Source organism: Kwoniella botswanensis, chromosome 1 (genome assembly GCF_036426115.1).
Source record: "Kwoniella botswanensis chromosome 1, complete sequence".
NCBI classification, from domain to species: domain Eukaryota; kingdom Fungi; phylum Basidiomycota; class Tremellomycetes; order Tremellales; family Cryptococcaceae; genus Kwoniella; species Kwoniella botswanensis.
In genome coordinates this window covers 14,650,421-14,676,428 of record NC_088599.1, presented here as the reverse complement: position 1 = coordinate 14,676,428, position 26,008 = coordinate 14,650,421, and the positions used below count along the sequence as shown (strand labels likewise).

The 26,008-nt window shown below is 45.0% G+C and overlaps 11 protein-coding genes across 11 annotated transcripts; 6 read left to right on the top strand and 5 right to left on the bottom strand.

The window, feature by feature from the left end:
* Positions 1-123: 123 nt before the first annotated feature.
* L199_005547 (uncharacterized protein) lies at positions 124-3,128 on the top strand (the record flags this gene model as incomplete). The annotated part of the gene is made up of 11 exons (XM_064891257.1): positions 124-295; positions 374-420; positions 475-524; positions 594-708; positions 766-1,121; positions 1,187-1,535; positions 1,586-1,674; positions 1,740-1,920; positions 1,979-2,383; positions 2,447-2,806; positions 2,883-3,128. The coding sequence occupies 11 exons, from the start codon at positions 124-126 to the stop codon at positions 3,126-3,128; spliced, it is 2,370 nt and encodes a 789-aa protein (XP_064747329.1).
* Positions 3,129-3,757: 629 nt separating this feature from the next.
* Positions 3,758-4,757, top strand: L199_005546 (uncharacterized protein; the record flags this gene model as incomplete). Its single annotated transcript, XM_064891256.1, has 5 exons — positions 3,758-3,884; positions 3,956-4,025; positions 4,142-4,410; positions 4,525-4,661; positions 4,734-4,757. The coding sequence occupies 5 exons, from the start codon at positions 3,758-3,760 to the stop codon at positions 4,755-4,757; spliced, it is 627 nt and encodes a 208-aa protein (XP_064747328.1).
* Positions 4,758-5,186: 429 nt separating this feature from the next.
* L199_005545 (uncharacterized protein) lies at positions 5,187-8,987 on the bottom strand (the record flags this gene model as incomplete). The annotated part of the gene is made up of 3 exons (XM_064891255.1): positions 5,187-8,442; positions 8,840-8,916; positions 8,973-8,987. The coding sequence occupies 3 exons, from the start codon at positions 8,985-8,987 to the stop codon at positions 5,187-5,189; spliced, it is 3,348 nt and encodes a 1,115-aa protein (XP_064747327.1).
* A 96-nt stretch (positions 8,988-9,083) lies between these two features.
* On the top strand, positions 9,084-10,949 carry L199_005544 (uncharacterized protein; the record flags this gene model as incomplete). The annotated part of the gene is made up of 6 exons (XM_064891254.1): positions 9,084-9,883; positions 9,996-10,101; positions 10,182-10,327; positions 10,470-10,560; positions 10,650-10,754; positions 10,848-10,949. 6 exons carry the CDS (start codon positions 9,084-9,086, stop codon positions 10,947-10,949), a joined length of 1,350 nt encoding a protein of 449 aa, XP_064747326.1.
* A 327-nt stretch (positions 10,950-11,276) lies between these two features.
* L199_005543 (uncharacterized protein) lies at positions 11,277-12,391 on the bottom strand (the record flags this gene model as incomplete). The annotated part of the gene is made up of 6 exons (XM_064891253.1): positions 11,277-11,341; positions 11,468-11,741; positions 11,850-12,039; positions 12,117-12,162; positions 12,241-12,311; positions 12,363-12,391. The coding sequence occupies 6 exons, from the start codon at positions 12,389-12,391 to the stop codon at positions 11,277-11,279; spliced, it is 675 nt and encodes a 224-aa protein (XP_064747325.1).
* Positions 12,392-13,174: 783 nt separating this feature from the next.
* L199_005542 (uncharacterized protein) lies at positions 13,175-14,088 on the top strand (the record flags this gene model as incomplete). Its single annotated transcript, XM_064891252.1, has 2 exons — positions 13,175-13,463; positions 13,562-14,088. 2 exons carry the CDS (start codon positions 13,175-13,177, stop codon positions 14,086-14,088), a joined length of 816 nt encoding a protein of 271 aa, XP_064747324.1.
* Positions 14,089-14,533: 445 nt separating this feature from the next.
* Positions 14,534-15,467, top strand: L199_005541 (uncharacterized protein; the record flags this gene model as incomplete). The annotated part of the gene is made up of 2 exons (XM_064891251.1): positions 14,534-14,855; positions 14,929-15,467. 2 exons carry the CDS (start codon positions 14,534-14,536, stop codon positions 15,465-15,467), a joined length of 861 nt encoding a protein of 286 aa, XP_064747323.1.
* A 243-nt stretch (positions 15,468-15,710) lies between these two features.
* L199_005540 (uncharacterized protein) lies at positions 15,711-16,730 on the bottom strand (the record flags this gene model as incomplete). Its single annotated transcript, XM_064891250.1, has 6 exons — positions 15,711-15,829; positions 15,963-16,091; positions 16,161-16,234; positions 16,294-16,550; positions 16,615-16,653; positions 16,725-16,730. 6 exons carry the CDS (start codon positions 16,728-16,730, stop codon positions 15,711-15,713), a joined length of 624 nt encoding a protein of 207 aa, XP_064747322.1.
* Positions 16,731-17,510: 780 nt separating this feature from the next.
* L199_005539 (uncharacterized protein) lies at positions 17,511-19,980 on the bottom strand (the record flags this gene model as incomplete). The annotated part of the gene is made up of 8 exons (XM_064891249.1): positions 17,511-17,538; positions 17,617-17,718; positions 17,815-18,057; positions 18,117-18,183; positions 18,254-18,266; positions 18,342-18,372; positions 18,438-19,173; positions 19,317-19,980. 8 exons carry the CDS (start codon positions 19,978-19,980, stop codon positions 17,511-17,513), a joined length of 1,884 nt encoding a protein of 627 aa, XP_064747321.1.
* Positions 19,981-20,494: 514 nt separating this feature from the next.
* Positions 20,495-21,480, bottom strand: L199_005538 (uncharacterized protein; the record flags this gene model as incomplete). Its single annotated transcript, XM_064891248.1, has 4 exons — positions 20,495-20,986; positions 21,070-21,163; positions 21,220-21,268; positions 21,327-21,480. 4 exons carry the CDS (start codon positions 21,478-21,480, stop codon positions 20,495-20,497), a joined length of 789 nt encoding a protein of 262 aa, XP_064747320.1.
* Positions 21,481-22,560: 1,080 nt separating this feature from the next.
* On the top strand, positions 22,561-25,284 carry L199_005537 (uncharacterized protein; the record flags this gene model as incomplete). Its single annotated transcript, XM_064891247.1, has 9 exons — positions 22,561-22,675; positions 22,841-23,150; positions 23,276-23,640; positions 23,710-23,760; positions 23,814-24,016; positions 24,087-24,378; positions 24,433-25,098; positions 25,154-25,200; positions 25,270-25,284. The coding sequence occupies 9 exons, from the start codon at positions 22,561-22,563 to the stop codon at positions 25,282-25,284; spliced, it is 2,064 nt and encodes a 687-aa protein (XP_064747319.1).
* Positions 25,285-26,008: the final 724 nt, after the last annotated feature.

Sequence of the window (26,008 nt, the reverse complement as noted above, 5' to 3'; positions counted from 1 at the left end):
CGCGGAGACCCCACACCTCGAATAACAATTTCAACATCCTAGACAAAAATACACCAAAACAACCATTCTCTATTTCCTTGATATACTTTGCATATACCTGGTACAATTGGAAAACATCTCAAAATGGCTAAAGCCTCCTCAGCGCAAGCGGGACCCTCAAGACCCAACGGCGGCAGACCTCTCAAGCCGATACATAAGACAGTCGATCTGCTGAGAAGTAATGAGGGAGCTAAGAGGAAAGGCAAGGGGAAGGAGAAAGAAGTTCTGGGAGACGGCGTGATGGGTTTAGTTGACGGTGAGTGTAGCTCAGACGCATCTAGGCAGTCGTCTCCCGCTGTGTTTGAATATCTCATCTGAGACTGTATTTGCATAGATGTCAAACGGTTACCTGGCATGATCCAGGTTGAGAAGTTCGCAGAGGTATGTAGCTGGTGAAAATTGTATGAAATATAAGGAGCTAATGTAAATGGACAGACGAGAGCGTTGGAGATCCATGCCTTTCAGACGGCCATCAAAGTAGCTGCGTGAGCTTCTTTCTATCTCTACCGATGAAGGATGTCAAGCTGACACTTGCCTGCTTGTTCCGACGGTAGAGCTCAAGGCAGTACTCGAGCATTTCAATCGCTTCCTCGTCATCTTCGAAGAAGAGCAGCAAGTCACAATCCCCGTAGAGTACCCAAGAGGCTCAGATCAAAAGCAGCCACAGAGGTGAGCTGGGCCTTGATCGATCTCTGGATGTGTAGCTGACCCCAGACCCATCGACAGATCGATTCTGGAGACACCATAGCCAAGAAACACCGCAAGATCGCCCGACTCCGACAAAAAGGTACACTTCGAGATCATCTTTCTCGAACGGAGCAATTTGCATTGAGACAGAAAAACAAAACGTGGTTACCTACTCATATGTGGCTTGCTAAGCGATATCACATGACGAATCTTTGGGGATACAGATTACCTCTTACGCCTACCTTGAAGTCTTTCAGACCTGCTTACAGAGCTGGAAGGAGGAAGGTAATAGGATTCGATACGAGTTATTATGGTATTATAGAATTTGAAGGTTCTCGACAGGAGATTATCAGCGTACTAAGTAGAATGAGTGGAGGCAGCTTTGCTGGATCGAAGTAAGCTATACTTCGCTCGTCCTGCAAATAACACTGAAGATGATCAAACTGATATGAATTACTAGGTATGAAGATGGATCCCGTGTGGCCAATATACTATTATATTACTTCGATTCTCTCCCTACGAACCTCATTGGCCCAGCTGAAGTCATCTGGCAAAGGCCTTCACCGGGTATTGACCTACAACCCCGAGTATGGCTTCGACTTCATCCATCCATATTCAACGAAACTTGGGATGCGTTGAAAGTAGCGACCGCACAACTTCAGCAAAGTGGTTCATCTAGGATCGGAGATTTGCAGATCAGAGACTTGAGAGGAGATATAAATTCGATTGACCTCATTGGACCCAAGTCAGGAAAGGTTTTGCGAAGGGTATCGAGGTTGTGTAGAGATGAAAAGGGAGTCAAGAGTAAAGTAAGCTGTCATCTGCAGGCGGGTCCGCATCAAGCTCACAATGTTCATAGTTCTTCGAAAGCCTCAGAGATCTGGATGATCCCGCTCAATTGACAGAAGGAATGGTTGTGGGATTGAAAGTACATGATCCCAGGCTGAAGTGAGTACCTGGGACCGAACCTCGCTCGATTTCAATACGGCACCCGCTGACTGATATCTGTGCAGCTTCCCTCCCCCTCGTCTTTCACCGAAAAGTACAGACATGATCGAAGAGGAAATCTTGCGATCGAATCATCTCCAGCCCTCACCTGATCTTGCTCAGAGTACGCTCTGGGACAGTAATGTCAGGGAAGATCTGTCCAAAGCGGCATACACGAAATATCAACTGGACGCTAGACGTCACCGAGTAAGTGGTGGCTAAAAATCCTGCCATTAATAAAGGTTGACGTATCGAACATTTCTAGTTAGGATTGCCTGGTACCAAGCTACGACCTTCATCAACTGATGATCGACTCCCTATCCTACTATATCAACGATCCATCTCATCGCCGTCTAAACCTTCCGAAGGATTCTACGGCTTTACTATCCTTCTACCTCCCGGTACATGGGCACAATACTTCCTTTCTTCCCTTGTCTACTCTGGTGTATTGGTTGGTGGATTGAGAGAACGAGCTGTACAACATCGAGAAGCGGGAGTGTCCTCCTTCCCCGAACATTACGGTCAGACCTGCAAAGCCGGTAGGGAATGGGAGATGAAGAAGGGCGACAAGGAGAAAGAAACGTTTGATAGGAAACCACCGGGGAAAAGACCTGAGTTCAGGTTGATAGGTACGCAGGATCCTTGGATACCTGACTGGAATAAGGTGATGGTGAGTTATTTTTCTAAAGTATCCATTGAATTGTGGTGGGCTAATGATTTACGTCTGGTGTAGAGCAATCAATGCAGTGAAGAGTCCTCGCTCAACGGATCCGGATCCGGTGCTGCAAGTAAACCATGGCTCTTACCATCTCCTTTCACTTCGCATCTCACACCAAACCTCAATTCCATGAATTTGCTCAGAATGCTTAATGCCTTCCGGGAACAGCGCTCATTGGTCCCTTTACCATCTGAAAAGGGTCGACAGTTGTTCGATTCAGCTCTGGTACATGTCGAAGTCAACGTACTGGGCAGAGGCTCGCCGGGAGATATGGCTATATTATGTACGCTACCGAAAGGAGAAAGAGTGAAATGGATAGAAGCGTATGAAAAAGGAGCTCAAGTAGAGTCGGGACAATTGAGTGATTTACATAAAGTAAGCATACCACCTCGGCTTCACCAACCATTCGCCCTGTGATTGAAGTGTGACGAGCTGATTTAGGTTTGGATAGCTTGAAGAGGTTTTACCGTCTCAGGATAGTGTGATCGGATATACGACTACTGGAAATTTCTCCCTATCCCGAGGACAAGGATATGCAATAGGTGCTATCACTCTTAAATCTTATATTGATCTTCTTAAGACTGCTGGACCGGAGGAGGAATACAAGGATGGATGGGAACAGAGGGTTCTGGTTAGGGTTAGAAATAGGGATGGGAGGTTGAGCAGGTTGGCGGAACTGAAGTTGATCTTGAATTAGGTGAAATGCATATGACAAGTATCTGATGATATAGCAGCAAGGTGATCCTGTGCTACTCGATGCTGTGTTGAACCTCAAGAATGATCGGTCCAGAAAATCTCCGACTCCGTCTCCGTCCCTGATCGATTCGATCACGGTGCTCCGCCGAGGACGAAGTGTAGCATCGAGCATTAAGGACGTCATCATGCATGTTGAACGATCTGCCTGAAAGCTGTGGTATATAGTGTACTTTTAGGACCTAATCTAATCGAGAAAGGACGTTCAGAAATATCGAGTGATGAAATGAAACACTATAGCAACATAGCCTTTGTCTTCATCCTTTCATTTCAACCAGTCTTGCTCACTCTTTCAAGGGATCATACTGCATTCATTCATCATATGTACAGCCCCAGCTCCTTTGATTACTAATCTTATACATGTACGGTCCGCTGAAAAAGTACGTCAGCGACTCAAGGTCATGCATATAAATAAGACAAGTGAGATTAAAGATCGTCTTCGTCTTTCAAGTCAATTACATCACTGCTTTTGTGTCTATCAATTGAACCAAGATTGTGAATTTCACTATAACTTTGTGTATTGTACACCTCCGACAAGAATTATATTGTGATCTTCTCTTCTCTTGTCACAAAATGTTGAATACCATCACCATCGCACTTTTACCGATCTTGCTCGGTCCAGTCATCAGTGCTAGTGCCATTCCCATCTCTACTAGACAATTCTCAGAGCCGGATCTCGGTCCAGCAGTCAAGATTCAACGTAAGTTTGAGATTCGGATGTTTCATCTCTTACCGTGTAGCTAATTGTTGATCTTCATGGTTCTGTGTTAGCAATCTCATACGATGATTTATGTTTGACAGTAATTGGACCGAAGTTGGTCCCAGGAGCAGCCGTAGAACTGTAAGTTATAGCCACATACTTTCCTGTTGCAGTTCATCATACATTGTACGTTGTACAATGTATCATACATTCACCTCGTCGATATACGATATACTGATCATATTGTCTACTCGTAGAGCGACTTGTTTCGATTCCTCAGATTCTAATGTCAATCATCAACAATGGCACGGATGGTCCAATGACCCAAACCAGCAATTCACCTTGTCCATTCAAGATAATGATAATAGATATTGTCTAGACAAAGGTGAAAAGCCTAATGGCGATGGAGACTCTCAAGAATTCAATGGAACGAAATTGAAATTGACTGAATGTTCGAATGGTGTACCGAATTCGCAATTGTGTGGATATGATCAAAGTAATAATCAATTGAGATTCGTTGATATCTGTGAGTTTGAAGTTCGATATTTCCTTTATATATATAAATATATGTAATATGTCCAGTAACTATTTAGGGGAACGCCTGAAACTGATTGATTCATTGAACTTCATTTTATTGTAGTCGCACCTAACACTGATAGCAAGAAAAGATGTTTGGATGTTGTCGAAGATTCTCAATCGTACCAACCTGATGGACTTGAATTTAGCGTTCAGAAGAGTGTACAACTCTGGGAATGTGTCGATGGAAATACCAACCAGGTGAGTGGAATGAAGATAAAATTATAACGCTAAGTGCTGATTATATAACTTGGTTTTCAACCCTTACTCCAGATCTGGCGATCGACCGATGCCTAAAGGACTAATCGTTTCGTTTCTACGTTCATGTTCATCATGTAATACTTAAACACATCTGTGTATACATGCATACTTTGACATGTGATTGTTACAGTTTCTATCTTTTCCGATGATCACTGGCTTGTTTGGCAGCAGCTTGATGGTAGAAAGTCACTCGTAAATTATGATACATCTCAGAATTTTCAGCTACTATACCTAGCATACACATCTCTCATTTCGTTCCAGCATATACAAAACCTCATCATCTCTTTTCATATATCCCATAAGTAAATTATGTAGTCATTTAAGCCATCACGATATACACAATCATCAATCCCACCCCGATCATTCGGTATATCATGATCAACAGATCAAGTCAGGAATCACGACCTCTGCACATGAACAAACCTCTAAATTAGCAATACACCGAGACAGACATCAAAGAATCACTCACTTAGTCACTACCGCCCATCCCTCTCCTGCTTCGAAATCACCCGGATCTTCATCATCCAATAAGGGTGATTTGGGCGAACGTCTCGCAGAAAGCCTTTTGGAAAGTGAAGAAGAAGGTTTGATAGCTTGCGGTGTAGCTTCTAAATCTTCTTCTCCTTCTTCTCCACCACCACCAACACCACCATCTTCCTTTTCTATGTTATCAGCTCCGGGCAGAGGGGATCCTTGATCTACGGATAATCTTTGATTTTTTAGAGATTTCGATTTACCAGGTATTTTGGCAATTGGCGTAGTAGGATATTGACCTGGTACTTCAATCTCCTTCTGACTCGTATTGCTATCTCCCGAATCTTGCCTTGAGGGTTGTTCACTTGCACCGTCACCGCCAGAAGGAGCAGCAGGAGGAGCAGTGTGGAACGATTGTTTTTGAGGTGTGTTAACAGGCGAAGAAACGTGTACTTCAACCCTAGGTTTATCCTCATCAGGTACATCCGGAAATGATTTCAGAAAATTGCCATCGATAGGCGTGGTCACCCCACTTCCGCTAGTTCCTCCGCTAACACCAGGAATATCAAGTTCGACAGGTGTAGAGATCGGGTCTTCAACATCCGGATCGGCGGTTGGTGGGTCAGGAAATGCAGGTGCAGACGTTTCTGCTTCACCTTGGGGAGTTTTCTCGGCGCTGATATCTTCTTTAGCAGTGTAGAATGGTTCTTCGGCGTTTGCCGAGGCGGGTTGAGCTATGGGAGCAGGTTCAAAATTTAGTTGTTTGGGATCGGAGGGTGATGTGGGTTCGACTTCTTCCTTATTCACTTCAGCACCAATTGCAGTCACAGGTGGTTGATCGGTTTTGGATGCAAGGTCTTGAGCATCTGCATCGCTAGGTTCCTGTTTTGGAGTTGTGGGAGATCCGCCTACAATGTCAGAAGGTGATTTAGCTTCATCTTCACCTTTTGGGCTATCCTCCTTCGATTCCTCGGATCGGACGCTGACTGGAGTGGGAGGAACTTCCACTCCAGTTGGCTGAGTGGGTTCACCGATATCTTCCGCTACTGATGAAGTCACCTCTACAGGATCGACATCTTGAGTGGGTGTATCCTCACTAGTCGATTCTCGAATATCTCCCTTTGGCAGTTCATCTGCAGTTGACTTCTCCTCAGCAGCTCCGTCACCACCATCTTCTGATTCCTGTTGATCCCCAACCTCCTTCGCCTTATCATTCTTTTCCACTTCACTGATGGGTCTAGCAGCTTCCTGTAGTGTCGGGGGTTTATCTTCAGGTTTATAAGGATCTTTCTTGGCAGATTTGGAATCATCACCTTTGTAAGTCGGATTGATCAAGTCTGGATCATTGTTCTTCGGCGGTTTACTTTGATTCGCATATGGATCAGCATGCTGTTCGTTGCTAGCACCTCTTTCTTCATGTTTGTGAACTTCATCATCTTGAATTTCAAAATCAGTCTCAAGCGGTTGGTATTTCTTTGCTCCTCCATCTTTAGCTTCCATTTCACCTGGACCAACAAAGACGGTTTCTTCCTTTTCGTTAATACCACCAGTATAATTACTGATGTCTTGTGATTCCTCTTCACCAGGTTCAATCACCTGGTCGGCAGTTTCGATATCTTCCATACGTTGTCCTGCTTCTCCACCTTGTTCTTTCACTTCATCAGGTGCGATATCATGTTCAGCCAAATTCTGCGTATACGTATCGCCCACCATCGCATTGGGGGGTACAGACATCCCGACAACTTGAGACGGTTGTTCCTCAGGTCCAGACTCGACTTTGTTCTCGTCACCTGCCGCACCAAGCTTACCGGCTTTCAGGTCATCCAAATCAGGAGCTTGGTTGGGATCCGGTTTATGCTGGGAGTGATAAGAATCGGGTTGGGATTGAGATCTCTCGTTGGCTTTGTTGTCACTCGACGTTTTCGGTGCAGGCGATAATCTACCGGCTTTGAGATCAGCCAGATCAGGTGCCAGGTTGGGGTTTTCTTCCTTGGTCCGGTCCTCCGGTCTAGATTCCTCGTCGATAGGTTCTCCAGCTTCAGATACGTCACTCGCATCATCAGCAGCACTCGAGATTTCATCAGATACGATGGCGCCTTCCGGGAGATCGCTACTTTGTTCCACCGGTAGTTTCTCTTTGGGTGGTTCAGGTGTGACATCTTTATCATCGTTATCGCCTTTCTTCACCTCTAGGTTCTCCAATCTGTTGCCTAACTCTTCTACATCGTTATCACCCAAAACACTTCCTTCTCCCACTACACTGCCTTCTCCGACGACGCTTCCTTCTCCCAGCTCTCGTCTTGCTGCTCTGGGCGTTCCAACTGGAGTTGACACACCGCTAACATCTTGCATCATCTGGGTTTCTTCCTCACTTCCTCTTGAGGCGGTTGCGAGGGAAGACGAGACGGAAGGAGCGAACGATTTGCTATTTGAGGATTGTTGAGAAAGACCTCTAACCATAGGATTGACCGCTACACCGGCTGCGTTGGCAGTAGCCAACTTGAGATTGGGAGCGACAAGGTCATACTCTGGTGCTGGCAGGGGTGGTGTACCGGTAGCGATAGGAGTGGACGGTACAGATAAAGATAGTTCAGATACTGTATCGCCCGCTTCTGCTCTTGTCGAAGAAGGGGTAGCTGCACCCGGACCACTGTCGTCCAAGGTTGGTAAAGAGGCAGCAAGTAAAGAAGGGGGAATACCAGCACCTGGGGAAGTAGGCGGTGAAGATGATCTGGAAGTGATAGGTGAATTGGATGATTCCAGAGTGGCTGCGCTTGAATCAACTGATCCTGAGGGACTAGCTGATCTAGCTCCTCCAGTACCAGTAGCCGTAGATGGTTTGGGTACAGTAGCTGAAGAAGGGGTACTACCAGAATTGGAAGAACCGGTTGATTGATTTTGTAGATAAATCTGTCCACTGCTCCCCATACTTGGAATTCGATTTCCGATCAATCCTCTATTCTCTGAGATCCTCCTATTCCCCACCGGATGCCCACCTCCTCCGGAATTGATCATACCTGCGCTCTTCGGGTCCAGACTCGGTATTCGATTTCCAATCAATCCACCACGCTGGACAGAAGGTTGCGAATGCGGGAACTGGCTTCTGGGCACTGGTGGTGGTGCAGAGGGATTGTTGAATTTAGCAATTCGGTCTTTGAGCGATCCAGATACGATACGTCCTTGAGGTTGACCAGAAGGAGAAGATGAGCGTGAGTTGCCAGAGGGCGGTGTCAATGAATCGTCAGGCCTGAAAGCGGATGATGAGTATGAGATGCAGTGGCAAGAGAGTCGAGCATGAGTCACTCACATTTTGATTGACTATGTGTATTGGTCGGTGTTGGCTAGGTTGAGAGCGTGCGTTGAAAAGTCGTGGTATCTGTCAATCCAACCTTTTTCCCAAATCAGCTGCATTGTACTACAACCTGCATGAATTGGTTGCAGTCCATGCGCGTCGCGTGACTCACCTGGCTGAAAGTTGATCAGCGATCTGATGCTAGCGAGACTTCTAGCGGTGTTTTGGTGGTGCTACTGCTGTATCAGCCCGGTGGATGGGTATCCAGGATGCTATGCTTGTGACAAGTATCGAAGGTGTAGAGAAGACACGTCCAACTATATTCTCGATACTTTGCTTTGTACTCACTCACTCTACTCTTCTGTGGGTGCGCACTCTCGCGATGACGATATCTGCGGTATCAGACGATGCTTTACGTAAACGACGTATCTGCGTTCCCAGCGGTGATCTTCGTCTTCCACTTGAACGCGTCAATTCGAGTAAACAAAGACCAAGAACATTGGAGATCAAGTAATACTCATCCTTCACCGCATATCAAGCTTATCCTTGACGCCCATAACGCATGAACCAACCAAGCCAGTTCATATAGTCCCAACATGGGTCTACAAAGGACTCCTCCCACACGCTCACAGCCCCTTCCATCCGTATCACCCGTTCCTCCTCCTGTCCAATCAACAGAAGATGTCGACGCCCCCATTCAGCCCCAGGGACACGATGAGGCAGATAAGACCACCATCTCAAACATCTCGGACTCGAAAGCTTTCGCACCTCGACATCCAGGCGTGATGCGTACTCCACCACATTCATCTGGCTCTGCTGAGCACGAAGATCAGATAAATAGGTTCGAACATGTTGATGAAAGACCCATCCGACCTGCACCTTTTCCACCTCGCGAAGAGACATCTCTTAGACCTATGGAGTTGGACGTACCTCAGATACAGCTAGAGGCAGATAAGACGATCGTAATCGAGGAGGATTCACAAGCTGAGTCATCAATCGAACAGCAGATGGTCATCGATACGGAACAAAGTCCCGCAAAACAGATATCAATGCCAGTCGATCGAAATCAGATACATTCTGGGTCAGCTCCTATGGAGATTGACATTCCCGTACAACAGGCAGATCCAGAAAGATCTACCACACCCACATACAACCCACAACAACCTTCAGCTCAAGCTGGACCATCCACAATTCATGCTCCGCCGCCAACCACGCCCTCTTCACAGAGTACGATTCCCAAAACACCGAGATCAAGAAGGAAGACAATGGAACCTTTACCTTCACCTCCTCGAATACCATCTGTACATCAGGAAGAAGAATATCAATTTGGAAGGAGATATCAACTGACGATGGAAACGCTCGAAAGAGCTGTCAAGGCTGGTGCACAAAGGTGGACGTGAGTTTGGGATAGTCTTCCTCCCTGATTTTCTAAGTATCGTTATCTCACGTCCGATTAGGTATGTAAGTGTGGATAAGCTAACTCGTAAGATCATCTTGCGCACATGCAGGACCGAACACTTGAAAGGATGTTTCCCCCAACTTACCAAAGACCTAGGGAAACCAATGGAAGATATCTGTACGTCTGCCAGTCAAAGTATGCGTCAAAATATTCTTGTGAGTCAAGAGTCAAGCGTAACCCGATTCGCATGTGCATCCGTCGGAGCTGATGGATTGGCCGAATTTGGATGGAACAGGCAAGTGCAGCGGAACACATGAAACACTACAAAGTCGGACCTGCCTTACAAGCTATTGACGAAGTTGATAAAGAAGCTAAAGATTATAGGAGGTTCAATCCGCCCGAATCGGATATAGGGAAATTGGGTAGACCAGATGCTTGGAGGTGAGTTCCGGGGGGTGATCAACATCATCATGCCATACTGCAACATCCACCTAGTTGAGAAGTGGTCTTATGTCGAAATCCAATGTTGATATAATAGATACAATAGGATAATATGCTAATCATCCTTTTCTTCTCACTGCAGACCCGACGTGACACCTAATGCATTGACGATATCATCCGTACTACCAGTATACGACAACTCATATTCCAAGCTCAGAGAAGAATATCTCGAGGTGAGTCAACAAAGGATATTGTGTCTTCTGTTCGACACATACGTGATTCGGCGCTGACCAGACGATGATTCTCATATGGTCGTTTTCAGCTACATAAATACTGCTCGGACAAGTACAAAACATTGATAGAGAAGCAAAATCAATTAAACGAGTTGGAAAATGGAGTTTCAGATGGTGTAATCGAATTAGAAAAGGCAAGTTCACAATAACCTGCACCCTCATATATCTCATTATGTCATCCTATCATTATACTGATTTTGATCTTCTTCTTTCTTGGCTTTCATTAGACAATTGAGATTTTGTATAATCTACCAATGGAAGATATGATGATTTGGACGGAATCTGCTGAAAGTAAATTAGATACTAGGGCACCTGAACAGATTCAGTAACTTCCCTGTGGAATGTTACTTTTTCCCTTTGGTAGGTGGATAGATGGATTTGTGTGGTATGTCTTCGGCTGGCTTGTACTCTGTATGCAGATCATGAATGATATCGAAGGTTTTGACTTTGAGTTGTCGTTGTTGTTTTCATCCAGACCTGCATTCTTTCGTGCATTGACGGTCAAAGGGAAACTACCTTACATTTTCTATCAATGCATCTTGAAGATAGTGTCTACAACGGAAAACAATTGTATTATCGACTAATTCGCGTCCTATCTAGGTACAAGATCCACCTCGAATCGTTCCTATCTTTTATAACAGGCGGCACCATTTGATTTACTTGTTATGCCATAATAGCGTCTTGAGACCGGTCCAAGCTTCCGAATCGTGGTATAGGTATCCTACGATATATCAATATACCATCAGCTTCAGCTGTCAACTAAACAATCCTGTAATTGAGATTTTGCCTTGTGTGTATAATTATAGTTTTCGCATTGAATGTACATTGAATGTAAAATCGCACTCACGCATACTATTGCCCATACCAGGTTGGATTCTCTCCCCTCTATGTCTAAACATGTACATGACCCCCGCCCATGATAACGCACTTACAATTGCGAAGGGCAGTTGAGAGGGTGGGATGGGTTTGGGATTAGCCTGAGGGGATGTGAGCGACGGGAGTGGGTGTTTCAAGGGTGAAATGGGAGTTGAGGGTTGTTGGACTGATGAATTGGTGTAAAGTCGAGGTAAGAGGGATAAGAGGACTCGGGACATTACGTAGAGTACGATCTGCTCGTTTATCTATTGTATAGTATTGCAAGAATCGTAAACAAATCAATTGGCAAACATAGTCAAGCCAGTCAGATTTAGGTTCAGATGAGGTGAGCGAAAGGAAGATATCCAACTCACTGGTGTTCTCTCCCCGAAAACTAACCAACCACCCAACCCACCCGCAAAGAACGTATCCAAATCTCTTTCTTTACCCCCATTAAGCTTTTTCTGCAACAACAATAATGTCTTGTATATCGTTACGAACTTGCACAGGTTCAAGGCATGAGTTCTCGTAGCTGTGAATATACCTTTGATCTTGGCTGGCCATCTGTTAGAAACGACAATAAACGGGCTCAGCGAAATACTTATATCGATGAAGATTACACTCAGTATGGACAGACTCACGGTTTATGAGAGAATAATAAGGTCATTACCAGAGCATGTGGGAATCCTATTCATGATAATTTCACCATAAGCATGGTCAGTCTATCATTGAAGAGGTAGATGTGATGTGATAGAGATGACATACGGATCTTCACTCCATATACTAAACCATTTCTGGCACCTTTCAACACGGCCAGTAACTCCTGATTAGCAGGGCTACACCAAATGTCAGCTTTACCTATAGCACCGAGGTACGCCTGGGCTCACTTCAGGATGAACTGCTGGATGGCAGACATGATGATCGCGTCGCACAGAGGTGGAGCGAGATGAAGAGAATCAACGAGAGATAGCGGGGATATTCCAGACAATGAAGAGGATTGGCTCCTTCCTGCTCGTGGCTAGTCGGTCAATCGAGGCGATCAGTGATATTGAGTGGAGATATTTGAATGAATGAATGAATAGTCAAGTACGAATCATATCACAACTTCAGTTTTCGTTTTCGTCTTTGTTTGCGATCAACAAAGCTAAGCTAAAAACAGTGCAAACCTAACATCTTGTTCCGGTTAAATCACATAGGGGATTAACCGGAACAGGAAAGGAAGAACGCAGCAGCGATCGAGGTTGATAAGAAATGGTGTGGTCGTAGTTACCCATTCTTTCTAGCAGATGTGCACCGTACGAGTATATATACATTCACATAAGGTCTGATGAGGTCTGATTGACTTAAAACTCAATCGACCTTGTGAATGGAGCATTCCCGACGCAAGAACCACCCTTACCTTTTCGGACCGAACAAAGATCGGACAGGTGAATCATCATCTCCGATGGCCGTCGGGCAATCAGCTATCCCAGTGTTTTACGACTGCAAGTGATCCATCTTCACCTCAATGAGATCGCCGAGGTGAAGTAAACTTACTCGTCTTACTCATCCACGTTCAGTTCCATATTATTCATCAATGTGAATTAGTCATCAGTCATGAGTCATTGTTCAGCTTGCAAGACGACGGTGGAAGGTATATAAACAATCGGGATTGACAAGATATTGACAGAACTGACCGAGACCACAACCGTTACGAACAATGTCGAGCCCGACCACCGTCCTCATAACAGGAGCTAACACAGGTATAGGCTATCAAACGGCCTTACAACTCCTTCTTTCCCTCAATGACACCTACAAGATCTTCGTCGGCGCAAGGTCAATCGAGAAATCACAACAAGCTATCAAAGAATTACGACAAGATGCTACACAGACCAAGTCGGAGCTTGAACCGTTGGTAGTAGACCTGGAGGATGATGAGAGTATCAAGAGAGCTTATGAGGAAGTGGACAGGAAAGTAGAAAAGTTGGACGTTTTAGTTAATAATGCTGGTGAGTGTTGATATGCTGTCCCTCCTTACCAATCGACTTTGTCCGGTTACCTCTGACCGAAAAATCTAGGATATACGCTGATATTGAGGTAATCATAGGTGTATTACTCGATAGTCAAGCCAAAATACAGAACCTCTCCACCCGTCAACTATTCCTTCAAACATTCAATACCAACGTATTCGGTGTTCAAGTCCTCACCGAGAGATTTATCCCTCTCTTATTGAAATCTACTTCTCCACGCCTCCTATTCCTCGGAACAAGTATGTCATCACTCACCATCTCTGAAAACCCTAATCCATATTTCAACCATCCTCCTCCTGCAGGGTGGCCGAAAGAGAATCCGGATTCCTGGGCATACAAATCAAGTAAATTGGCGTTAATGATGATTATGAGAGATTGGTCCAAAACTCTAAGGAACGATAATGTAAAAGTATGGGGTATCAACCCAGGTCTTGTCGCGACGAACTTGGGAGGAAGTAAAGAATTCCTTAAATCCATTGGAGCGGGCGATCCGGCGGGATCGGGTAGGTTGATTAGGGGTGTTATTGAAGGCGAGAGAGATGGGGATGTGGGGAAGTTGATTGCTGCGGAGGATGATTATTTTGGTAGTGTTGTACCATGGTGAGGCAAAATGCATATTTGTCAATATGTCCGGAGTTGCGGACAAGATTATCTCTATCAGGGGTTAGTCAACTGTGTATTTCTATCCGAGTTGTGCGGTGCAAAAACCGGTTTCAAGTTAGACTCGCGCTTGTCACTAGTCGCCGTGCATGTACATATTTATAATCAGAACATGCACTTGATGGTCAGATTTAAACATGCTATAAATAGATCATCGAATATCAGGAAGACGAACGTAAAATCCCAGTGTCTTATCTTGTTGGAAAATACCTCAACCTCGGCGTCGCGTTTGACGAGCGGGAGACCGAATGAAAACCTCATTCGAGTACATTACTGTGACTTATATAAGACGATGGCACTGACAGCGGTGATCGTGAAGTACTCTTATTGTCAACGAACATCTGTCATCAAAGTTCTATACTACCTACTACCCAATATTCAATCTGACAATGTCTCTCAGTCCCAATACTGAACAGAAAACGAAAGTCCTCATCACAGGAGCCAATACAGGAATAGGGTACGAGACCTGCCTGGCGCTCCTCCGATCCCCAATCCCATGTACGATCTTCCTTGGTTCAAGGTCAAGGATCAATGCTGAAAATGCAATCAAGAAGCTTTACGAGCAGATTAATGTCGACCGATCAAGCTCCGGCTCTGACTCAGAGGTGATTCCGGTTGTTGTTGATTTGGAAAGTGACGAGTCTATATCAGCATGTTATGAGGAAGTGAAAAGTAGGACAGATAAACTTGACGTCCTGGTGAACAATGCTGGTCTGTCCTCGTATTTGATATAGGGGTGATTGATCTCCAGCGCTGATATGTGAGAGATCATTGGAATGTGCAGGAGCAGCGTTCGATGGAACTGGATCCAAAAATGGAATGAGTCAAAGGGAGATTTTTAATCGAACGTTTGATATCAACGTCACCGGAACTCATGCTATAACTCAAACGTTCATACCGCTTCTATTCAACTCGGCCAATCCAAGAATCCTATTTCTTACTTCTGGATCAGCTAGTCTGACACGTACGGAGGATACTAGCTTCTCACTTAACAAATCGCCCGGACCGGGATGGCCCAAAGAAGAAGAAGGGGAAGGAGGATATTTATCGTATAAATCATCCAAGTTGGCTTTGAATATGATAATGAGGGACTGGATCAGGTTGTTGCGCAATGATCACAAGTTCAAGATATGGTCCATCAATCCTGGAACAGTCCTAACTGGTCTAGGAGGCGATAAAGAGCAATTGAAGAAATGGAATGCCAAATCACCGGAGACAAGTGGGATATTCATTAGAGATGTGATCGAGGGAAAGAGGGATGATCAAGTTGGGAAAAGTATCTCACCACCTGGCGCACCTTCAGGTGATATCCTGCCTTGGTAGGGTGGTAAATATATGTATATGCATACTTGGTTCTCGATCACTGTTATACATGTTAAAATGGCCAGACAAATTTCAGACTACGGGTTTCTCTTTTTTTCGTTTCTCGTTTCTTTTCTTTTCGTTTCTTTTAGCATTTGACAATTGACTTTTTTTCTTGTTTCGTGTTTTCTTGTTGATACCCGGGCAAGCACAGACTTACTACAGCAAGGCCTGGTAGAGTCAGATATATGGATATACCTTGGTCTAGTAGTCAGATTGACTTTGACCGTATCCTTGGGTTTGTCCCATACCCATACCGCCGCCACCTCCGGTTCCTCTGAGGTTTTGAGTACCTCCAGTAGAAGAGGTGTTAAAATCGTCGCCTATCAAAATGGTCATCAACTTGGTCAGTCTCAAATAGCAAAGGGTTTCATACGTATACGCAGTCCAGCCGAAAAGCAGATGCCCGTGAAGCTTACTTGTAGAGTAGCAGGAAGGATTTCGGGCATCACTCACCAGTCATATCTCCCCTACCTGACATGGTATTGAGATTATCATCATCTCTACCCATTCCCATGCCCATACCTGAGCTTGTACCTGTACCGCCCATTCCCATTCTACCTCCAGATCGGTCCATATCATCTCCTATACACAGCTCAACCATCAGCCTTTAACCCACGAACTTGAAAGAGAGGGATATGTGATATCACTTACCATATCCAGATTGACCGGTTCTACCGCCCATTCCCATTCCCATATTCTCACCAGACTCATCGTCTCGAGTATTTCTGTATTCTCCCGTCAGTGAATTCATCCAGATGATAGTCATGGACCTTCTACTACTAACCCATATCCAGTCATACCCATTCCAGTTCCTGAACCTTGCTCCGCAAACCTTCCAGTGTTTCCAGCTCCAGTCCCATCGGCACCTGTGAAGGTATCGTTAGGAGAACCCATACCTAGATCGGATCCTCTTGAAGATTCGAATGAGGTTCCCCGTTCGTTTTGAGAGTTATCACCCATCATTCCTTGGTTGTATGATGGGTTGTTGTAGTCGTCGTTACCTGGTTTGGAATATTCGGATTGTTGACCTCCGCTGCCGGACTAGCGCAAGGTCCATCACATCAACGGAAAGACGAGGTAAGGAAGAGGAAGACGATTGACATACTTGAGAACCGGGCATGACATCTTTGACTTTATCCATAATCTGTCGTCAAGTATCAGTTATCAGTCTCCTTTACTGGACCGTCAGAGCCTCGGATAAGATGTAGGACTTACACCCATATTGAATGATTTAAGATATCAAAGTTAGCGTCTAAATGATTTAATTTGTGTGTAAGGTATTTCCTTTAGATATTGGAAGGGAGTGGAGTAAAGAACTCCTCACACTTGGTGGAGCCGGGATATATATGTAGAGGAAGAGAAGGGATACACAGCTTCATGACAGATATCACATGGACCATAATTTCTTATGAATCATAATGACGTCCATGACGTTTCTGTGTCGATTCAAATGATAAGATGAGATACGACGACGATGTTTTCGGCTGACCGAGTGTGAAAGTAGAATGGGGTCATCTGTAAGAGTGAGTTACAGTAAAGCTAGTCACAGTCATGAGATCCAGATCCAGACCCAGACCAGCTATTTCAAAAATAACAACAAGTAAAAATAATAGAATGACTAATCCTCTTGAAGGTCATGACTTAATGCATTCCGTGCCTGCGTTAGGCTGCGCAGAGAAAATGTTATCGATAAGACAACATCAGCATCCATCATCAAGGCACAAGAAGGTTTAGGTAATCCCTCTTATTGAATCCTAACTTCACAGATATGAAGTCATCCCTTGCCGCTGGTCTCAGTAGCAGACGCACACAAATTTGTACGTCAGGTCTCTTGTCACTTGCTTCTCAATACAATCCTGATATGGAAATCTAATGTGGGTAACATCGAGATCACTACAACACCATATCAATATACATGGCCACATATAATCCTTCTATACCTTATATCCTCCTACATATACAATCCCTGTACTTACTGACAAAACTATGCAATTCTATCTTCTAAAACGGTGGATTATACGATCTGACTCTGTAGGATCCATTACGAATCAGGTTAGAATGAGATTTATTGCAACTTCTCGTCACTCGCAGAGACTATATCACTCACTTTGAGAAGTAGAATGGTTTCTGATGTTTTAGCGCCAGCGCCAGTACTTCACCAGTCATGAGATTTATCGATCTATATTCCAAGATCTCTAGTTTGTTCCATCTATCGACGTGTCATATTGACGCAGATCAGTACGAGATTCCCACAAACAAGGCATTCCGGAACTTTCGAGTCGTACCAAGCCAAAGTATAACTCACCTCCCTCGACCAGTTGACTTCAGAATCAATTCCATCTCAAACTCATACTTCGGACTTTCGTTTCCCGGTTCTAGCAAGTCGGTAATAATTACCCTAGCAAACTTTTTACCGTCTTTAGTCGTTTGCGAATCCACGTTTGTATTTGAATTCTTATCTGAATCTGATCTGATTAAACGCCAGCGACCGAAATGTAAACCTTTACCTCGGATGGACGGCCGAAGGGATGGTACGATTTCCGATGGACTATTGCAATAAATCCTGTATCAGCTCGAGTGATGTGGGAAGTGTGGTAGGATACTTACTGATCCGTTGTGAGGAATGATATCACATTGCCATCAGGGTAGAACCGCAAGAATCGATGGTATGTTACTGTGAGGGTATGGATGTTAGCATGACTGCGGATTACGCTATGAAGAGGATAGAAGGGATCCTAACGCACTCATGTGTGTGATCTATAACGGAGGAAAGACAGAGTTAGTTACTGATATACCGTTATGTCTATTCTGTTCCAAAGTGAAGAAACTCACCGTTACCCATTCTTCACCTGCACCAGGACGGCTGTATAATTACACAGCAATCAGCTCAACCATCGTCAATGACCATGATTTTTCTCAGTAATTCACATATAATGACAAACCGCAATGTAGCATCCATCCATCCTTATCCTCTCTTCCTCTACTACCGTCGTTCTCCACTCGTCTCTATGTCTTTTGACTAGATCTTTCACCCGGATAGGTTCTACCCTTGATTCCTCGTTGAATTTCTGCGATATCATTCCTTCATTCTCGCCATCGCCACCCGTCCGTTCCTGCATATCTCCAGTAATTTGGGGCGCAGGTGGTAACATCGCCGGAGGTTTGTATATTCTCTCAGCTATATCCCTCCAAGCCAGGGAGACATGTGTCAACCAACGGGATTTCCAACATGCCGATCCGAATCTCTCTATAGACGTTACATCAAGGTTCATCAAGATAGGTTCGAACAGCTCATTGGGTAATTTTGTAATGGGACATGGTAATTCTTCTTCATCCGGGTGGAATGTCAATTCGTTCGATGGGGTGGACAGGTTGTTGAACATTCGGGTAAGGGGTGATATTGGATAAACGGATTCGGCAGGTCGAGAAAGAGCGGGAAGGGGACTGGTGGTAAAAGCGGGAGCAGGGAGATGCGTCTTTTCGTAATCTGGCGCCGTCTGAATATGTCTTGCGAATGAGTAAGGCTCGATCGAAGGTGGTTTGGAGGAGATTATATCGGACGATGAAGGTGTGGGAGGTAGTTCTGTCTCTTGGGATTTTTTATCTTGCGTGATACTATTGGACTTGTTTTTGAGGGATCTAGCATATGTCCTGTCAATGTCGTCTATCACAGGCCAAGTCAGCATAACGGCAAAAATTCAGATACAATTTTCTGGAGTGGAGGGAGGGGTTTTCTTCGGTGATGATTGTACCCTCTTTATGATCTGCTAGCTCTTCGATCCTATACGGAGTAGTAAGCAAACTCACCATCCAGCTTGAAAGCTTTCCTGTACAACATCAACGCCTCATTCAACTTCCCACTCTGTTCACTCTCAATCGCCCTTTGGTATATCTGTATGGCACTCTCCCTTTCTTGTCCTTCGGGCGCTATCGAGCCTGTGAACCTGGTAGGCCGATGAACTGACGCAGGTTTGAAAGGTGTGAAAGTCGTCGTGGTCAGATAGGAATCTAATTTATCCAGATCTACCGCTTCGCCTGGAACGAAACGTAATGGTTTCTTGGGGGAAATGGGAGAAGGAAGTTTGATCTTCTCTTTGACTGGTGAAAGGCTTTTCTCGGATCCTCCTGAACGTTCGCTCGGAAGGTCAGGTTCAGCTGCTGGTGGTTGATCATTCTGTTTGCCCTTCCACCTTACAGGTCCAACTTCCACTTCCTTCTCTTTGCCCTTGCCTATACCCGTCGTTCTCGCACCGCCATGTACGGGTTCGCCCTTCTTGGCTTTTACCTCTTCTCTCCACTGATTTCTGAATTTTTCCAATTCGGCATCCTCTACATCGATTTTGGCTTGACTGGGTGGAGCAGGCGATGGAGAGGGGTTGACAGACAACTGATCGATCTCAGATGCTAGATCGGGGGAGGACGGTGTCGGTGGATAGGACGGTGTATCCGTTGCCGGTACTGGTGAGTCCATCTTGGGTGAATATGCTATAACAATCAGCTCCAGAGGTAAAAAGGAATCATGCATTCACTGCTAGTCAACTTGGACGATGATGTCGAATCAGACAAACCTCCACTTTCTCTCGGCTCGAGCGATGACTAAAACCAGACCATCCGCTGGACGAGAAACGCATAAACGGGTTACACCGATATTTGTACCCGGGCATCTATGGTGTTCTCAGGGGAGTGCTGTGGCATGGCGTAAGGTGTTTGAAGAACCTATGAAGATGGCTCCAAGTTTGTGGTGTATAAATCCCTTGTACCCTATGCTGTTCGTTATTCTTTCCGTCATTAGTTGGAGTCAGACGCTGATATCCCAGACCCATGCAAAAGAAGCAGTCATTTTGTCTATGTTTGGGTATCATTACATGACAGGAGGTATATTTTACATACGTCGCTAGAAGTACTTATAAAAAGAATATATCAAACAGAATGTCCGTACGACTCGAGGAATAACGTATCACCTTATATACAAGTGCTGATTCCACCTAGAGTCCAGTAAATACCCCACCGATGGCAATCGAAGCTACACTGACCAATAGCCCAACCAGAGGTCGCAATCCCATACCTGCCAAACCTGCAGTTTGAGCGGGTAAAGCACCACTGGAGGCATTCCCTTCTTCAGTACCATTGGCAGACTTCGTACCGTTTGCGCTAGAGGCTGAAGAAGTAGCAGCTACTGCTGCCGAACCGGTTTTAGCTGTCCCTGTTCCAGATCCAGTCGCTGAGCCTGCAGCTGCTGAGCCACTAGCAGAAGCAGCTGGACCTGTTCCTGTTACACCTGGAGCGGTTGATACGCCATCTACAGCATTGTTACCTCCAGTCTTCTCAGCTGCATCGGCAGACCATGGATCGGAAGCGGTAGCTTGTACAGCACTTGCACTGGCGTGTGCGTCTTGGTCTGCGTTGAAAGTCGCGTGCTTGTATCCGTCTGGAGCGGAATCAGACCATTCGTAGATCGATCCGGTGGCATAGAACAACTGCATTGATCAATCGGAACTGCATCAGCAGGAAAATCACAAAAGAGGACGAATGACAGGAAGACAGAGCAAGCAGCACTCACTTGGATATAGTATAAAGTTTGATAATAATTACCAGTACCGTCGCCTGCACACTTCGATGCAGCGCATTGATAGGCCGTACCTTCCATATCGGGTCTGGTTAATGTCAACTATCAGTACATGATTGGAAGAGAGGTATGAATAAGACTTACTGAGGGATAGTAGTGATGGTATCGTTAAATCCGGATAGACAGCCGATCACTATGACAGGCCGACATTAGTTACCCAACGTATCATCATGAGAGACGGAAGTACTTACCACACTGATAATCATTGGTGATCCAATCTGGGTATTGAGACAAATCTGGTCCACCATTTCCACCTTGCGTCGAGTTTTGACCTTGGGTTGAATCTTGAGCTTTTATTTGAGCTAGGAGGGGTATCAAGGACAATAATAGCGCGATTTGGTTCATCTTCGATTACCGGTCAGAATTGGTTTCACAATTAGTTTCGAGTATTGTACGTTGGTTGACGTCGATATGGTATCGATTTCTCTTTGATTTTTAGTATAGTATAGTATAATATCGAGACAGATAAAATGAATGACTGTGCTGTATGTGTTAGTTGAGGATAATCATCAAGAGGGCGAGATGAATAAATTGATCATATCAGTCTGATAGCAAAATCGACACCATTCTACCTATATAATTAGATAAGGGGTCCATAGTGAAAGGACGCAATGGGAGTGAATCAAACAAAGGAAACGTCCTTTTAACGAGAACGAGAGTTTCGAGATTCGAGTGTGAGTGCCGTGAGGGATGATAGTTCAACAAAGGTTTCATCCAGTGATTTGAGCACACCTTTGATAGGCACATCTTACTCACTAACGAGTTGTAGAAATTGATAATATTGAGCTGCCTACTCGAGGCGCTATGGTAGCGAGGATCAAGAGAATCGATCAGATCTCACTTTCGACAGCATGTTTTACGTAACTTCTGTCCTAAGCATAGACCGCTTGAAAGCGTACTCCCTCCTTTCGATTGGATTGTCAAAGGAAGGTCGTGTTTCTATTTTCCTTCCATGCACTGAGCAACCGAAGAAGAGAGGTCAGAGCAGAGAAAGACACTCTGGTAGCTTGGCTTGCACGAGGTCTCATGTACATACGCATGTACGAGGACAAGGGGATAGGAATAACCGGGACAAAGCCAAGAGATGGATCTCAAACATGCACAGTATCACGTGGCGTGCAGTAAGATCAAGCTTGAGCCGGGACCGAAGTGGCAACCAACTCGTATGTGTGTGTTTTAGGAAGAAACTGTGGGGGTGAGGGTGAGGGTGGGTGTCCGAGTGTTGTGCGTCATCCCGAGTTATGGGTTGGGCTTGACGTCCATTTAGATTCATCCATTCAGTTCATACAATCATTCATCCTACACAGATCACAGCGCATCCAGTCTCTTCATCATCACATATACATACCTAGGATAGCATACATACCTCCTTCCCTCCCATCACACTGATCCACTGCATCGTCAATTCCTTCAAGCTCATAAACTATGGCACCAAGGAAGAACAAGGAGCCAGCCTCTTGGGAGGTAGATGCTGACAAACCCAAGCCTGAAGGAGAGACAAGAGTCAGACGTTCATACTGCATCAAAGACTTGGTCACCCGTCAGTACCCCTATTTCATCCAGAGTATCACCAAGAAGTCATGCTGATGCATATATCTCTTCCTAATCCTTCTTTCATGTCATTGGACTACCTCTCACCTCTCGTCTCTCATTTTTGCCGCTAATCAACCTTCCTTTACTACCACCACGACCGTTGCTCAAATAGAGCCCGCTCCAGGAATAGATACAGTCCACGATGTGATGCTGTACGCAGCTAAGACACACGGGTCCAAGAAAGGCTTCGCATCTCGTAATATCGAGAAGATCATCTCAGAGGAGAAGGAAGTCACCAAGATGGTCGGTGGAAAAGAGACCAAACAAAAGAAGACGTGGAACTACTTCAAGCTGACACCATATGAGTGGATGACCTACGAAGAGGCTTTACAAAGAGTCAAGGAGATTGGTGCGGGTTTGAGGGAATTGGGAGTAGAGGATAAGAGAGAGAACAAGTTTTTCAATATCTATGCTCAAACTTCGTAAGTCTCCTTTCTTTCCTTCAGCAACAAGTAACAAAGGAAGCCCGATTGAAGCGGCTTCTATGCATGTATGCCCTAAGTGAAATGAACATGACGACTGCGGACACTAACGATGCGTGTAATAGTCGAAATTGGATGTTGGTCGCTCAGTCATGCGCTTTCAACGCCGTACCTATCTCGACCGCGTACGACTCCTTAGGTCCAGAAGGATTAAAACACGCATTGAACGAGACCGAAGTCAATGGAATGTTCACCAATGCCGATTTGCTCGGTACACTGGTCAAGATCATCGAACATTGCTCGACAGTCAAGCTGATCGTATATGATGGGAAATCAGAAGATGGGGCTATCGATAAACTCAAAGCTATCAGAGATGACATCAAGGTCATTCACTTGGATGAAGTGATTGAACTGGGTAAAAGCAAACCTGTAGAGGCTTTACCTGCCAAAGCCGAAGATGTGTACTGTTGTATGTACACCTCTGGATCAAGTGAGTGTAGTCCCGCCACGAGATCTGATTGTTCACTGAGCTGAAATCGTATTCGCTCGCGCTATTCAGCTGGAACTCCAAAGGGTGTACTTCTTACCCACCGAAATGTCGTTGCTGCTAGTAAGTCACTTGACTCAGACCAAGCCTTGAACATTGTTGACGACATCTTACAGTCGGTTCCGTGTGGACCTTGCTCTACGAGTACCTCACTACCAAAGATTCATATCTCGCATTCCTTCCCCTCGCCCATATTCTTGAGTTCGTCGTGGAGAACTCGTTCATCTTTGCTGGTTTACCTATCGGTTACGGTAGAGTCAAGACTTTGACTGATGCAAGTGTAAGGGAATGTAAAGGTGATATCGCGGAGTTCAGACCAGTAAGTGCAACATAGGCAGAACCCTCACAGCAAGCGGACATCTGCTGATGGCGCACATGTGCTTTGTCAGTCCATCTTGGTCGGTGTCCCCGCCGTTTGGGAATTGATCAGAAAAGGTATATTATCGAAAGTAGACACTGCTGGTGCCCTGAAGAAATCTATTTTCAACTTCGCTGTCAAAGCTAAGCAGACTGCGAACCAATATTCCTTACCTCTTGTGGGCGGTCTGACCGACAAAGTCGTCTTTGACGCCGTGAGAGCTCAAACTGGTGGCAAACTGAAGATCATGTTCAATGGTGGTGGTGCCGTTTCCAAGAGCACACAAGCTTTCTTATGTACCGCTTTGGTGACGATGATTCAAGGTAAGTTCGTTACCGTAAGGCATCAACTCTGGCTGATTGAAGATTTATCCTCAGGTTATGGTCTTACCGAATCTACTGCTATGGCCTGCATCCTCAACCCCAGCTTTATGCAATACGGAGCGGTTGGAGGACCTGTCCCCGCGGCGGAGATCAAGCTTGTCGATGCTCCCGAAGCTGGCTACTTCTCTACTAACACTCTGCCTCAAGGTGAAATCTTACTTCGTGGTCCGGCGATCTTCAAGGGGTATTACAAACGCCCTGATCTCGATAAAGAAGCGTTCACGGAGGATGGATGGTTCAGAACAGGAGATGTTGGTCAATGGAACAAAGATGGTACTCTGGCAATTATCGATCGACTGAAGAATTTGGTAAAATTATCAGGTGGTGAATACATTGCGATCGAATACCTCGAATCAATTTACAAGTCTTGTCCCCTCGTCGCGAACGGAGCGATCATCGCTAACGGCGAACATAATAACCCTGCTATGGTTGTCGTTGGACATCCAACGAACTTGCCTGCCTTTGCGAAGAAGAACGGTCTGGGAGATGGAGAAGATTTGGAACATCTATGTAAAGATGAGAGAGTTGTCGAAGCCGCTTTGAAAGAATTGAATAACGTTGGTAAGAAAGCTGGTTTGAAAGGTATGGAGTTGTTGGAAGCTATAGTGTTAGTTGCGGATGAGTGGACACCAGAATCCGGTTTCTTGACTGCTGCTCAGAGTGAGTTAAGTATGACGAATGCTCAATAGCTGTATATTGACGAGTGGTGTAATAGAACTCCAACGTAAGGTCATCTCCGACCAATACGCCGACAGGATCAAGGTGAGTTGATTTGACAGCGTGAACTGTCCTTGTCAATAATGCTGATTATGGTCGTACGCGTTCTGTCAGGCTGTCTACCCATAAGTCGCATTTGACACCAAGGAACTGTGCATATGTGTATACCTATGAAATGAAAGCATTGGGAGAGAATTATATGAATACAAATGGGGAGGGATTTGAAACGATTTTACTTTGACTATATATACAATTTCATTCAATTTAATTTGATCACCAATTTTACCAAGTTCCATTCTTTTTTTTTTATATATAGGAGATTGCGTGAGGAGGAGAGGAATAGTCAGCGAGTTAGGCCAATATGTGATATATCGTATCTGATATATGTATTTTATATGATGATGTCCTTTCCAAACAAGTCTATTGATTGGATTGACAGCTGCAGCCAACACTTCGGCTCGGCGCGAGTGGTGTCGTAATATAGTAGTTTCCTTAATCGGCGAAAGGGCATACTACATAGCCGCGAGGGCCTGCGTCAAGCATATTCGTCATTATACCATCCACTCAATGTCTTGGCCTGAATAGTATCTTCTCGGTCATCTTGATGTATGCACAAGTGAGAAAGCAACGATCATCCACATCATCTTATTTCTGTGAAAATCTGTAGCAACATACAACAACACATTCAAACGACGAAGGTTGGAGACTTCGGCAGGAGATCAGAGTCGCACAGCCCACTAAACCTGTACCGGATTTCTTGGCTATTTAAAGCAACGTCCACCTAGATAAAAAACATTCAATCATCGTCATCCTCGTCTCCTCAAGCGCAGCATAGATCATCAATAAATAGAAA